The sequence below is a fragment of the Dipodomys ordii genome, unplaced genomic scaffold, assembly GCF_000151885.1.
Source record: "Dipodomys ordii isolate 6190 unplaced genomic scaffold, Dord_2.0 Scaffold52, whole genome shotgun sequence".
In the NCBI taxonomy this organism is placed as follows: Eukaryota; Metazoa; Chordata; class Mammalia; order Rodentia; family Heteromyidae; genus Dipodomys; species Dipodomys ordii.
Window position 1 is genome coordinate 1,570,596 of NW_012267268.1, and position 14,549 is coordinate 1,585,144.

The 14,549-nt window shown below is 33.6% G+C and overlaps 1 protein-coding gene across 3 annotated transcripts in view; it reads left to right on the forward strand.

Moving 5' to 3' along the window:
- The window catches only part of Dpp10 (dipeptidyl-peptidase 10 (non-functional)), a 1,450,850-nt gene that overhangs the window by 1,359,120 nt on the left and 77,181 nt on the right, over positions 1-14,549 (forward strand). For all 3 annotated transcript variants that reach the window (XM_013020704.1, XM_013020703.1, XM_013020705.1), the window contains exons 11-12: positions 2,499-2,622; positions 11,942-11,980. In XM_013020704.1, the coding sequence (XP_012876158.1) occupies positions 2,499-2,622; positions 11,942-11,980 (163 nt within the window). The remainder of the gene's footprint in view (positions 1-2,498; positions 2,623-11,941; positions 11,981-14,549) is intronic.

A 14,549-nucleotide genomic window follows, 5' to 3' on the forward strand; every position in this document is an offset into this window, starting at 1 on the left:
GAAAGAATTTTGTGATAATAACTCACACAGTTTTTTCCTTAAATTAGGAAAATATCACATTAATTTGGAAAAAATGATGCCTTGTCCTTTGTGTTCACTCATGTTCAGTCATAGGAGTAAAAGTAATGATTTGTCTTTGTATTCTCCTGTGTATTTATCATCATTTCACTCATTTGGAATCAAATTACCCTGCTTTTAGGAACCACTGTTCTCCATCTGCATTTGTGATGTGGCAATACCATATTGTTTTTCTCACTTAGGGCTCAACACCATCATGCTTTTTCTTCCTAAGGTATTGACTGGAATATATCTAGCCTACATTGTTCATTCTTCCAAGTAATGTTTATATCTTCCAGTATTTAATCGAGGGATTCATCTGTGTTCATGGAAGTCTCCTAGATAGCACGTCTTACAAGTAATGCATAGTTATTGTCAGAAGTTGGGGGACATTTCTTATGAGTAAAGCATTAAAATACACATCTAGGCAGAAATCTTTGAGTTAAATGTATGTCTCCAAAGATTCTGTGTGGACACAAAGCAGTGATTAGACAATCATTTATGAAAACACAGATGTGACTGCTAACTTACCAGTCTGCAGGTGAGGCCGCAACCTCCATTGTACAAACCTTGTGGACAATTAGATCTCCTGTGCCAGACCACCCAGAAAATCTTGACTTGAGTGTAACCCTCTAACCTGCTTGTCTCTGTCTCTATGGCTCAAGAGGACCAGATCCTCGTGGACTTCCTGGGTATTCCAGAGCCATGGAGACTAGGAACAAGCAGGAAAGCCAATTATAAGAAAGGGACACTTCTACTGGCCACTGGTCATGGAACACCAAATCTAATGTGTTCATGAGATGGATTTCCAGGAGAGCCACATCTGCAGCAGGTAGGAAAGGAGTGTGGAATTCTGGGTGAGGGCACTGTTAGACCTACTTCTCCATTAAGGGAAAGCCTGAATACTTACCAACAGACAGCATATGTCCATGTGAATCGTCAGAAATGTGAGCCTAGTATCCCATGGCAGAGAAAGTAAGAAAACAGGAAGTGACTATTTAGTAATGTGTCTTTGCACTTTGCCTGTATGCCGATCTCTGCTTAAACATTCATTTTAGGTGTTTTCAACAGGAATATAACATTTTCAGAGCTTGGAAATTGTCTTTTGTAAGACATTATAATGCAATTTGAAGAACTCTCTCATTGAGAATTTGATTACCAAGTACAAAGTGATATTTGGGTATAAATAAGATACAAACTAGTGTGCCCCATATCAGATTAAGTTTTGCTTAATTTTACAAAGAATACATATCCAAACCCCACCAATAATTTCATTATCAATGGAAGTATCTGAATACAAGATAATATTTTCAGTTTAATAATTTAATATCTAAGTTAATTTGTGTAGCTACATACTTAGACCAGATGTATCTAAACAAAGGTGTTTTGTGATACAGACTTTCTTCTGTAGGTTTTTTTTGGGGGGGGGCTGGACGAAGGTGATTAAAACTGGGCTGATTAGCTTTCATACAGTACTATGGATGACACATTTCTAAAGCAATTTATATATTCTATAATCTGTGTAATGTTGTAGAAAAGTTGTTCCTTTTTGTTTTCACCATAAATGAAATCATTTCTGATGACTGCACTGTTGTATGCATGTCTACAAGAAGTTTGTGATATGTCAGTTTCCAAATGGAGAACATACATTTCATAAAGGAAAAAACATAAATTTGTTCACTCCAACCACATTAAGACATTATAAGTCCCATTAATTAGCATTCCTAGTGTACTAAATGTTTTAATAGCCAATCACACTTTTAGTTTAATTTCTTCTTGGTTTTTAAATTGCTTCAAATAAATAAAATCCTTAACAATGCTGTACAAACACAACAAATATCACAAATAAAAGGCTAGTACTGGCTTTTGATTCATAGCTGACAAACACCAAAATAAACTATTCATTCAGACATGTGTAGTGAAAGCCTTTGTGTATAAAATATGATAATATGAAGATCACAAATGAGGCATAATTATTAAGTCAAGATTAACCTTTGTCTTTTAATTTATTAATTGTACTTTTAATGAAATAATATCAAATGACTTGAAAATATATATTTGTTTTGCACATATACCAACCAATGAACATTTCTCATAGAAATCTAGCTAGCATCTGCTAATTTCAACTTTCTGAGAATTGCTTTTCTAAGAATTCATTCATTCTTGAATTTATTCTTACTTTCCTGTGTATTTGTTTTCATATGCATATGTGTATCTATACATATGTTTATACATATATGTATATATCAAATATACTCAGTTGCATTATACATGCAAGTATTTAAAAAGAACAGATGTGTGCACATAATTACAGATAAATAATGTAGCATCCTTATAATTTTCAGTTATTCTTTTATGTGAAATACCAAGTATTTAATTTTGGTTCTACACAGATTTTTTTAGGCTCTAAATATAAATGTTAATTTTTGTCTCCTAACTAGAGAATACTATATCACCATGGTTAAATGGATAAGCAATACCAAGACTGTAGTAAGATGGTTAAACCGACCTCAGAACATCTCCATCCTCACTGTGTGTGAGACCACCACTGGTGCTTGTAGTAAAGTGAGTATGACTTGCTTTTCTTCTGTGACAAAAAATGAAGTGCTTTATCATTCTTTGCAGAGGGAAATCAGGAAATAGTTTGCATAAATATTTTGGATATTTCCTAAAAAGTGGGAGTAAATGAAATCAATAATAAAAAGTGAGCAGAAAGCTTTGAAATAATACATGAATTCCTACTTATATAAAGAGTAATTGTGTCCCATTATTTTCTTTTCAAAGAGGGGATTTTTCTCTGTATTTTGACATAAATTAACTTGAAATTATAGGAATTTGTTTCTGTCTTGTTCAAAGACATTTTTCTGTAGTACAGATGTCTCATAATAATCTTTCTGTTCTTTAGTTAATTAAAAATTGTTCTTGATCTACATTTTTTAACAGTGTAGCTTTTTTCCTTTCCTTTTCTTTTTTCCTTTGTTTGTTATGATGCTTGAAATCAGGGCCTGTGCTAGTACTCTACCACATTGAGCCACAGCTCTACTTCTAGTTTTCTGGTGGTTAATTGGAGAAACGAGTCTAACAGACTTTCCTGCCTGAGCTGGCTTTGAACCTTGATTCTCAGATCTCAGCCTCCTGACTAGCTAGGATTACAGGCATGAGGCTCTAGCAACTGGCTCAAAGTATAATTTTAAATTAAAATTAAAAAGATTATTATCAGATTTGGAATTTATAATACCATTGAAATGATCAAAGTGTTCTATAGATGCAGAGAAGTATAAATATTGCATATGGCTTTCTCGGGACTAGTAGGTAGGAACTGAAGTAACAATAACTTTGGAAAAGCTATCAGAAAGAAATGAACAAATTGAATAATTTTCCTAATAAATAATCATATAAAAATCTTCATAAACAAAAACAGAAAACATGTAATTTTTTGACCTGGAAAATAGTGTTTGAAATGAAAATTTGACCAGATAGATTTTACATATCAGACCTTATTACAGTAAGGACAATAGAAATAATCAAGACTAAAGTGCAAAGAAAAATATGTGAATAATTAATAAAGCCTGAATAACATTTAGAATACTATCAAATGGTATATTATTGTGAAATAATATGTTCAGATATCAGGATTTAGATCACTTGGGCAGGAAAAAATTAAGAATAATCACTTAACTCCAGGTACATTGTCTCTTACCTGTAACACTAGCTATTTGGGAGGCAGAAGTTGGAGGACCACAATTAGAGGCTGGCCAGAACTTCAATTTTCTGGGATTCCTGAGGTTGGGTGCAGTGGCACACACCTGTTATGCCAGCCTGGGCATAAAGCAAAACTCTCTCAAAAAGAACCAACAGAAAAATGGCCTTGGTAGAGCATGTGCCTTACAAATGTAAGGCCCTGATTTAAATCCTCAGTACAGCCCAAATAGTGAAATAAATAAAAATACTTAAAATAACTTAAAGTTTCTTAACAAGGAAAAGACTAGGTCACATTTCCAAAGGTTGGTAAATCCTAAGCAGTGAAATACTATACTTTGTGGAGGGGAAGGGAAAAAACAAATTGTTTAAATAGGGATACAGGTGGCCCCATTGCAACAATAAGATGTACAGGACGTTATGTTGAAAAATGAACTTTACAACTTAGCAGGGCGGGGGGGGGGGAACCGGCGCGGGTGGGGGGGAGATGGGAAGGGATGGGAAACAAAGGAGGCAATAATGCTTGGTAAGAAATGTACTCATTATCTTGTCCATGTAATTGTAAAAAAAAAAAAAGTCTAAATATTCCCTACTGAAATTATTGCTCAAACTTTAAGAGAAATATTTGAAAGCATACCTATAGAAAACCACATTAATAAAAGGGCATATCAATAATGTGAATCATTACCCAACTTTCATCAAAACATATTATTCACAATGCAATTGAATGACTTTTTAAAATGACTTAATAGAAAATAATTAGAGTGTTCTGAGATTTTTTTGCTACTCTGTGTGTGTGTATGTGTGCCGATGTGCACGCCAGTCCTGGGGCTTGAACTCAGGCCTTGGTACTATCCCTGATCTATTTTTTTCAAAGCCAGTACTCTGAATTTTGAGCCATAGCAGCTATGATGCTCAGATCTCAGACTCCTGAGTAGCTAGGATTATAGGCATGAGCCACTGGGCAAGCAGCTTTGTTCTAAGTTTTTCTAGAAAGAACTACATTTGTGTATTTTAGTTAAGCAAACTCAAATGATAGGACTAGACTAGCGATTGAAACAGTAATTTAATGATACATTGCTGATTGTTTGGGAAAATTCAGCAATTCCAAATAATTGCACCCAAGAAGAAAGTTTAAAATACCTAAGCAAAATGCATTAGCAAATGTTGGCAAAGCTAAACAGATATACGATTATATTTTGCTTATCTAAATAATTAGTGAAGAAGATTGGTATAGGTGAGAATATTTGGTTGGTATAAATAACAAAATTATAATTAGAAAACATTTTATCTAAGAAAGCCATAAGAACGATGTTTACATATATAAAGAACTATTCACAAGTTTCAACATAAAATTAATTCTAGTATTACTGTATTATTTGTAAGAGGATTAGGTTTGATATATGTAGTAAATCACCCATTATTTAGATTTTCTAATCTATCACTCCTTCTGAGGATGATGCTACACATGTATACATTACTTGGGAAACTAACACAGGAGGATAACAAGTCTAAGGGCAGCTTGGAATACACAGCAAGACCCAAAGAAATTTAACTACTTAGAAACATTCTAGTGGGTATTGATGGCTCATGCCTGTAATCCTAGCTACTCAGGAGGCTGAGATCTGAGGATCACAGTTCAAAGCCTGCTCGGGCAGGAAAGTCCATGAAAATCTTATTTCCAATAAACCACCAGAAAACCGGAAGTGGTGTGTGGGTCAAATGGTAAAGCATTGCCTTGAGCTTAAGAACTGAGGGACAGTGCCTAGGCCAGAGTTCAAGCCCCATGACAGACCAAAAAAACCAAAAAGACAAAAAAACAAAAATACATATTCCAAATGTCCTTGAAGGTGAATTCAATTTGCCACACAAATAAGGTGTGAATTTTAAAACCTAATCACAAGAGAAACTAAAAATTATTTTGAACTGAAACATAATGAAACTGCATGCCTACCTATACTGATCCAGTGAGTGGTACTTAAAATGTAATTTACATTTTTATTGCCCATCTGTGATGACATAGATAAATATTATTTGCAATTTGAAAAAAAAATAAGTGGAATGTACCTCTATGTACATGATAGTATACTACCCAGCCTTGAAAGACAGAAGAAGAATTTGCCATTGCAACAACTTAGGTCAACCTGCAGGACATTATTCTAATGGGAATAAGTCAAGCACACAATGATACAGTTTTACTGATAATTGCAATTTAAAAATTGGAATTCATAGAAAAAAAAGGAAGGACTAGCAGAATAAATGTTCGTACTCCAAAGATAAGTTGATCAAGTAACAAATATGCTAATTAATTGATTCAATCACTTCACATATGATTCACTATAATACATTTTACCCTGTACATATGAATAATTATTTTTGTCAACTAACAAGTAAAAACAAAAAGAGAATAAAAGAGAAAAATGTGTAAAATGAATAAGAAAAATTCCCATTTAAAAAGTCAGAAAAGGCAAATTCAACTCAAACTAAGCAAATTATAAAGCACAAATTTAATAAAAGAGAAAAATACTTGAGAATTCTATGACAATAAAAATTGTATAGTGAAAGCATTAATAAATTATGGATGTTGATGTAAAAAACCACACATTCAATGCAATGCTTAACAAATTCCAATAACATTCTTCAATGAAGTAGGGAAAGTAATCCAAAAGTTCATATGGAAAACAAAAGACCACAAATAGTGAAAACAATGCTTAGCAGAGAGAACAAGGTTGGAGGAATGCAATACAAAATTTCAAATTCTATCACAAAGCCATAGAAATAAAAGCAGCTTGTTGCTGGCACAAGAATAAGCTTGAGCACCAATGAAACAGAAGACTCTATATGAACCCACAGTCCTATAGCCATCTAATATTTGATAAGAGAGCCAAAAGCATAGGTTGGAAGAAGCACAGCCCTTCAGCAAATGGTGCTGGCAAAATTGAGTATACAGGTGCAGAAAATTGAAGCTATATCACCCTGTACCAGAATCAAGTCAAATGGGATCAGCAATTTCAATGCAAAGCTAGAAAATATGAAAATATTAGGTAGAGTAGGAGAAACATTAGGACTCCTAAGCACAGATACAAACTTTCTAAGATCCAGAATTATAACAAATCAAAGAAAGATTGGGTAAATGTTAATGCATCAAACTGAGAAGTTTCTGCTTGGCAAAGGACATAGCTAATAAGCTAAATAAAAAGTCCAGAGGACGGGAGAAATTTTTTTTCTAGCTATACATTAGACAAGGGTTTAATATGAAAATATACTTAGACCTCAAAAAATTAAACTCCCCCAAATTAACCCTCAAAGAAACAACAACCCAATTAATAAATGGACTAATGACTTAGAGACTTATTAAATGAAGTAAGAATGACCAATACTTTACACATAGAAATGTTCAACATCTCTCTGGCCATAAAAAAAAAAAAGGTAAATCAAAACAAAGTTGAGATTCTACCTCACCAGAGTTAGAATGGCTATTAACAAGAAAACTAACAATAACAACTGCTGGCTACTATATGGTCAAAAGGGCACTCAGTTGCACTGTTGGTGGGAATGTAAACTTGAAACACTCTGGAAAGCAGTATGGAGGTTCCTCAAAAGACTAAACATAGAACTTCCACGTGACCCAGAAATTCCACTTCTGGACATTTATCCAATAGAGCATAAACAGGGCCACACTAAAGTGAGCAGCAAAACCATGTTCGTTGCAGCACTATTTACCATAGCCAAGATATGGAATCAGCCCAGATGCCCCTCAGTTGACATATCTATCTATCTATCTATCTATCTATCTATCTATCTATCTATCTATCTATCTATCTATCAATCTATTGCTCGATCGATAGATGAATTTTTCTCATCCATCAGAGAAAAAGATATTGTATCCATAAGGAAATGGAATGACTTGGAAAAACTGGTTTCCCTCATTTGTGGTAGCTAAAAGGTGTCTGTAGACCTACAAATAAACACTGAGTAGTAAGCAAAGGGTTACAAATGAAGTAACTGAAGTGTAACAGACTCTGTGGAGAAGACAAATAGTGTATATTTTAAAAGACTATGTCAAATCCAAACAAAATAAGTAGCAGGAAATGGGGACTTGTAAAACTATTAGGGTGGGGCCAAGGAGAGAGAAGTAGAAGAATGAAGCAAAAGCGGGGAAAATGCAGGCAAGAATTAATTACAGATACCACAGAATTGAGAACTGTAAGGGAAGGAGTGGGCGACATAGGGGTAACGGTGTTGAAGTTGTATATGATTCATTATACTAACACAAACCACTTTGTTAAATGGCAAAACATTGAATACATAACCTAAAATTAGGATAAGGAAGGCAAGGGCTGGGCTGAGAAGGGTGGGTGAAAATGTAGAAAGGCATGACACTATTTTCATATACTCCCTTAATGAAAGGAAACTCTTTTTTATAACTATTTGGACATAATGAAAATATTTTAAAAAATACAAAAATAAACAAATATAAAAGAGCAATAGGAGCTAAGTACCAGTTGCTCATGCCACACAAACAAAACATAAGGAAATGGTACATATCAATAAAAAAACTAAAAATATCAAAATATGTAAAGGTAAACTTAAATAGAAAGTACTCATAAAAATATGAAAAATTATTCAGCATAATCAAACATGAAGGAAATGTCGTTTGAAATAATCATGAAACAATGTCCTATATCAATCATGAGATGGCAAAATTTAAACAATAAAAGACTGCCTTTATCTTTTGATGAAATGGTATAAAACTAAAATTCTCTGTAAGTGGGAGAATAAAATGATGCAATTACCTTAAAAGTTAATTTTCAGTTTCAAATAAAATTATACATACATATACACATGATGGTAAATTTTTGTGATATTAATAGATAAATCAATATGAATGTAAACATGCTTTATTATTCCATTTCTAGGTATTTTCCCAAATATTAAAATATATGTCTACCAGAATATTTTGACATAATTAGGAAGTTTTACTCATGATAACTAAAATTTGGAAACTCTCCAACTGTCCATTATTAGGTGGATGAAAAATAAGGTATATGCTTCTTTACAATAAAATCCTGCTCAGCAATTTAAAAATGGAATAGAGTAGAACCCTCAGACATTCAATAGTTTGAAAGAATCTTTAAAAATAGCTGATGTGAAAAGTGCCTCCACCCATGTATGTAATGTGGTCCTATGTATGATTATGATTTTCCAAGTTTCCATATCCAAACTAATTGAAAAGATCAGAGCAGTGTTCGGCTTTTGGTAATCTCTGGGAAAGGAAGAGCCTGGGGGAACTTTTCTGAGGAGATGATGATCCTGGTGTTTTTGTTGTTGTTTGTTTTTGTTTTTGCCAGTTCTAGAACTTGAACTCAGGGCCTGGGCACTGTCCCTGAGCTTCCTACCACTTGATCCACAGGGCCACTTCTGGCTTTTTCTGTTTATGTGGTACTAAGGAATCGAAACAACGGCTTCATGCATACTGCAAGCACTCTACCACTGAACCTACATTTTGATACAGTATAAATACACTGATAAGACTTTATCACCTCTGTACTTAAGGATTGTACATTTCAATCCATGAGAATATTTTTTGAACCACTGTCTTAAAAATATTCTGAAAGGAAGAAACAAAGTGGCAAAAACAACTGTGATTAGAATAGTAAAGATGTAAACATAGATGCAGAAATGAGATTGTTGAGCCAGTCATAACTTAATGGGTCTGATGTTGCTATGATGTTGCATATATTATATATATGATTAGCAAAGTATCTCTGCCATCTCTTTCATATGGGTATATTGTAGGTTGACCAGGAATTCTCCTTGTATTTGATGGGTTGTTCTTGATGGGTTTTATTTAACTGAATACTATGTCACTGTAAAATTGGCTTACACAAGACAATATGTGAACAGGGTAGCAAGTTAAACAACTAGCATGTATGTGACACTGGGCATGATCACTCAGAAGATTCTAGTAAATCAGAGCCTGCTACCTTCTCCATAGAAGGATAATTAAATATTTTCATTACATATGTATAACTGCAAGGATAGCTTATAATGTTACAAAAATAAAAGTAATAATCTGAGTCCTATCATTCACTTGACAACTTAGTCATATCCTTACATAATCCTAAGTAATGCTGGGAATTAAAAAGATTTTGTTTTCAGCTAATAGTAATTGTAAGGCCAAGTATGATACCTGAACTTTTTAATTCTAGTGGGTTCTAATACAACCAATGACCCTAATGAGTATTGACATCAACATGAATTTATCTCAGTCCTTTTTACGTATCAAGAATTGTTGTTGCTGAAGTACTAATAGAAAACCAAAGCAAAGTCAAGTTCAGTGTTGTTTTTTTTTGTCTTTGTTTTTGTTTTAATAAACATATTCTAAAGCTAGACATCAGTAGAACACACGTTGTAGCTACTTGAGAGCCTGAAATTAGGGGCACTGAAGTTCCAGGCAACCTAGGCAGAAAAGTTCATGAGATCCCCCCCCCTTTTTTTTTGTCGGTTGAGGGGCTTGAACTCTGGGCCTGGGCGCTGTCCCTCAGCTCTTCAGCTCAAGGCTAGCGCTCTACCACTTGAGCCACAGTGCCACTTCCAGTTTTTTAGTGGTTTATTGGAGATAAGAGTCTCACAGACTTTCCTGCCCAGGCTGCCTTTGAAAGGCAATTCTCAGATCTCAACCTCCTGAGTAGCTAGGATTACAGGCGTGAACCACCGGCGCCTGATATGAGATTCCTTTTTAACCCATAAAAGGGCACAATGGCATGCATTGGTCATCTCCAGCTATGTTGCAGGCTAGTAGCGGTAGGATGCAGCTTCAGGCCAGCTTAGGCAGGGAAATCTGTGAGATTCTCCCACCACGGAAAGAAGCTGGCTGTCATAGCATATGACTGGCATTACAGGCACAAGAACGCCTTTGTTAGGTAGTTTGTGATACAGGATCACATCTATGCTGAGATAGGTTAGCCATTTCAAGAAGAGCCAATGAAAAGCCGGGCTAGAGTCTTGGCTCAAGTGCTAAAACACCACCCTAACAAGAGCAAGGCCTTGAGTTCAGAACACTTTATCATCAAAATGAAAGTAGGATGGAAGGAAAAACTGAGAAGAAATAAAGAAAACCATGAAAGAAAGAAGAGAAAAGATGGAAAGGAAAGAAAGGGAAAGGGAGAAAGATAAAAAGATCCCGGAAAATAGAAAATGCTCAATAACTAATAAAATATCTTTAGAAAGTGAAAATAAGAGTGATACAAAAAGTCTTTAAAATAATGGAACTGGGCAAGGGTTCCTCATATTTGTTACTCAGATGTCTGATATCCAGATGATCTGAATTTGGGTCCATTCTGGGAAGAAAACTCCATAAGGCTCCATATCTAAAAATTGACCAGCAAAATTCCAGATTGGAGGTGTGACCCAAATTAGAGAATCCAGCCATACCACAAACTGAGTGATCCTGGAACTAAAACAATTTGAAAGGAGTAGTTCTGTGTTAAGAAAAATATCCCTAACACATTGTACCTATTTTTCTTAATTTGAATACTTCCATAACAGAATAATTTCTTTCAGAGAGCTGTCAGGTATTTAATCTCATTACCTAGAAACATCATTACTGGAATATTTTATCTATACATAATGAATTTGAGATTAGCTGAATTTTGCTTTATATTAGCACTATGATTTTTGTTCTGACCATTTGCAAGAATGTGTTAAATAATTTATGTTTCTTTGACATTTCAAATGTTTGATATTCTTTTAAAAACAGAAGTATTACTGTTTAAAAAATGGCTATGGCTTAAAGTGGACTGAATATGGAAAGAATGCCCATTTTTAAATTTAATTCCTTGGCTGTTTGCCTGGTTCTATTAGAATCTGAATAATTATGTTTCCTGATGTTTCCTAGAGGTGAAAAAAAGGCAATGTCTCATGGTTAAAAATAGTTCAAATTAGGTAATTAAACAGAGCTGGAAAGTGATCTTCCAGCCCTGTTTACATACAGCCTGAGATCTCTGTAAGAGTTGACTCACTCAGTTAAATCAATAATGATAATGAGAGACTCTCATAGTCTCTCCTGGTATTTTACTCATTGGACAGAGGGAAAATATGTAAAAGTAACAGACTAAATAGCATTAAATGGCTATTTGTTCATTTTAGTCTCAGATACTTTATGGAGTTTGTTTTGTTTCAGAAATATGAAATGACATCGGACACCTGGCTCTCTAAACAGGTACTATTTGGGTAATCTGTGTCACATTTTGGTCATTGTGAACATTTGATTCAATCATTTAGCAATTAAAAATTTTATGTAAAAAATTATTTCAATTCCATAACTTTAAGGCTTTGGTAGTTTTGACAATGTTTTTTTCCACTAAAATATTTATGAAGTCTGGTTTGGTATTACACATATTTAATCCCAGCTCTTAGGAGTTTTAGGAGCATCTCAGGGACAACCAGGACTACATAGCAAGTTCAATGCCCATAAACCCCCCAAAAATAAGTAGACAAATGAAATTTATGACTTGAAGCTTTTATGACTTCACTTATTAAGAAGTTACTTATGTGTTTTATGTTACATAAATTTCTCAGTAACTACTAAGATACATATCCAGGATTATTCTTAAAAATAAATAATTTTGCAGATGAAGAGAAAAAAATTTACAACCTGTTAAATTTAGAAAGCATTTTCATTTTTGAGATTATCCAGAAAATTGTGCAAATCTTCTGCCTAAATTGATCGTGTAAAAATTATTCAGGTGAATACCTTTTTCCTTACCTATATCTTTGCTCATATTACTATTATTTTGTGACATAAATTAGCCTGGAATGTAGATAAAATAGTAGAGAAAAACCCTGAATTTCTCTATAGTATGGTCTTATATTGGGTAATTCAGAAGGAAATTTAGTTAGGTTGTCCAAATACAACAGAGTCCTTTTCATGCTGAATTTTCTACAACTGTTTTTTGCCTAGGGAAACATTATGCTTTGGTTGGGTAGATTTTGACTTATTGTGTTCAATATAACTCTTTTATTCTGTATTCCTTTCCTAGGTATCATATGCATCCATGGTTTCAATTACTACCCATATATTGAAACCTCCCAATTTACAACTCCAGGCAATCCTATGAATTTCAAAATATCTAGATGCATTCATTGCATCTATTCAATCTATACAAGTAACTATTTATTTCATAGATCCAAATTGAACATATTTGTCTTCCAGCCAGTTACTTCTTTTTATCACAAAATTCAGTAATACAATTATCCATCTAATGATTGAGACCATGAACTAGGTTTTCCAGGAACGTGTTCTCATCCTTATTTGAATATGTAATTTATCATTAAGTTTTTCAATCTTTTATCACAATGATCTGTTAAGTTAATTGACTTTTCTCTGATTCACAGACACTATCCAGCTTGAAACAGTCCCTTTTTAATAATCTGTCCTTAATTGGCAAACTCTCAACCCCTCAAGTACCTGCAAATCTGTTAATGCTTCGGCCACAAAGTGGCTTATGGAAATCTCCATTTAATTATCAAAAGGAGCAGCAATCTCATGATTCTATATTCATAACTCAAACAATTTCTGTTCCTTCAGTTTTTGTCCTTCAGATCATAACCAACAGCTTTGTGGTCCACAAATAATTAACTTGGATTAGGTTTCAGCTGTATGTCACACCATTCTTACGCTGTTCTCCATTCTAGCTATTTTAACTTTCATATGCAAAGAGTATGTGGCCCTTCCTTGGGAACAGAAATCTCTCAAATATTTTATCATCTGAAGTGTTTTCAGTTTTCAGTCTCATCTTATATCTCCTACTTAAGTCACTCTCTACTCACACTAAAAATTTTACATTTTTCAAATAACATTACTTCAAAGTCAAGGGCAATACTTATATAACTTGTCTAACTATTTATGTGATCAAGTACAAGGGCAGAAAGGATGTTTATTTGTTTGGTCTTTATTATAACAAGGCTTGAGCAGAATTCAGTATACAAGTAAAGCTCCATAAATATGTTAAAAAGGAAAAGTCAAAAGGACTATAAGAAGGCCTTAACCCTTACTTGTTTGAAGTATAGATATACAGATAGAGAAATTAGATGGGTGATAGATAGATTTGATAAGCATTAGTTTTCTTCAACATATATTTTATGCATTTGCATGTATAATAAATGAATATTTATCAATGCATGTAATTTTACTCTAGTCAATATACGAGTTATAATTGCAATAAGAGTTTGATATTCCAGCTGTAATGGACTCTCACTAAATTAACACACATACTTAAAACAATAGAAAACAATTTTATAATGGATATTGAATTATTCTGAAATATATTGTTTTATGATAGTTATTTTCCATCATTTTATGGCTAGTGACATTTATAATAGTTTACCAGACATCACTAGATCTAAATTCAAAATCCCAAGTCTATGAATGTTTAATAGAAAATTTTTAAAGCAAAGCATCCAGTTATGAATTATTCAGTAAGAAAATGAAGTTTTGATAGTTTATCCATGCTGATTTTTTCTCCATCAGTTCTAACATAATTTTATTGAGTGCTTAGAATTAAATAAAATTAATGAGATGAGCATGGTACCAGGAAAGGGAAGAACTGAATTTCTAAATAAATATCTGAGGTAATTAAAATTTATCACCTTATTAGTAGCAGGAAGGAAAGAGAGAAATAGACTTCATTGGCCTGATTTTAAGTTAGGTGAGCATTATATAATGCAGTTGGTTAATGAACAATATGCCAAGTCTAGCTCAATATCTATCAGGACCACTACTTCTTTAC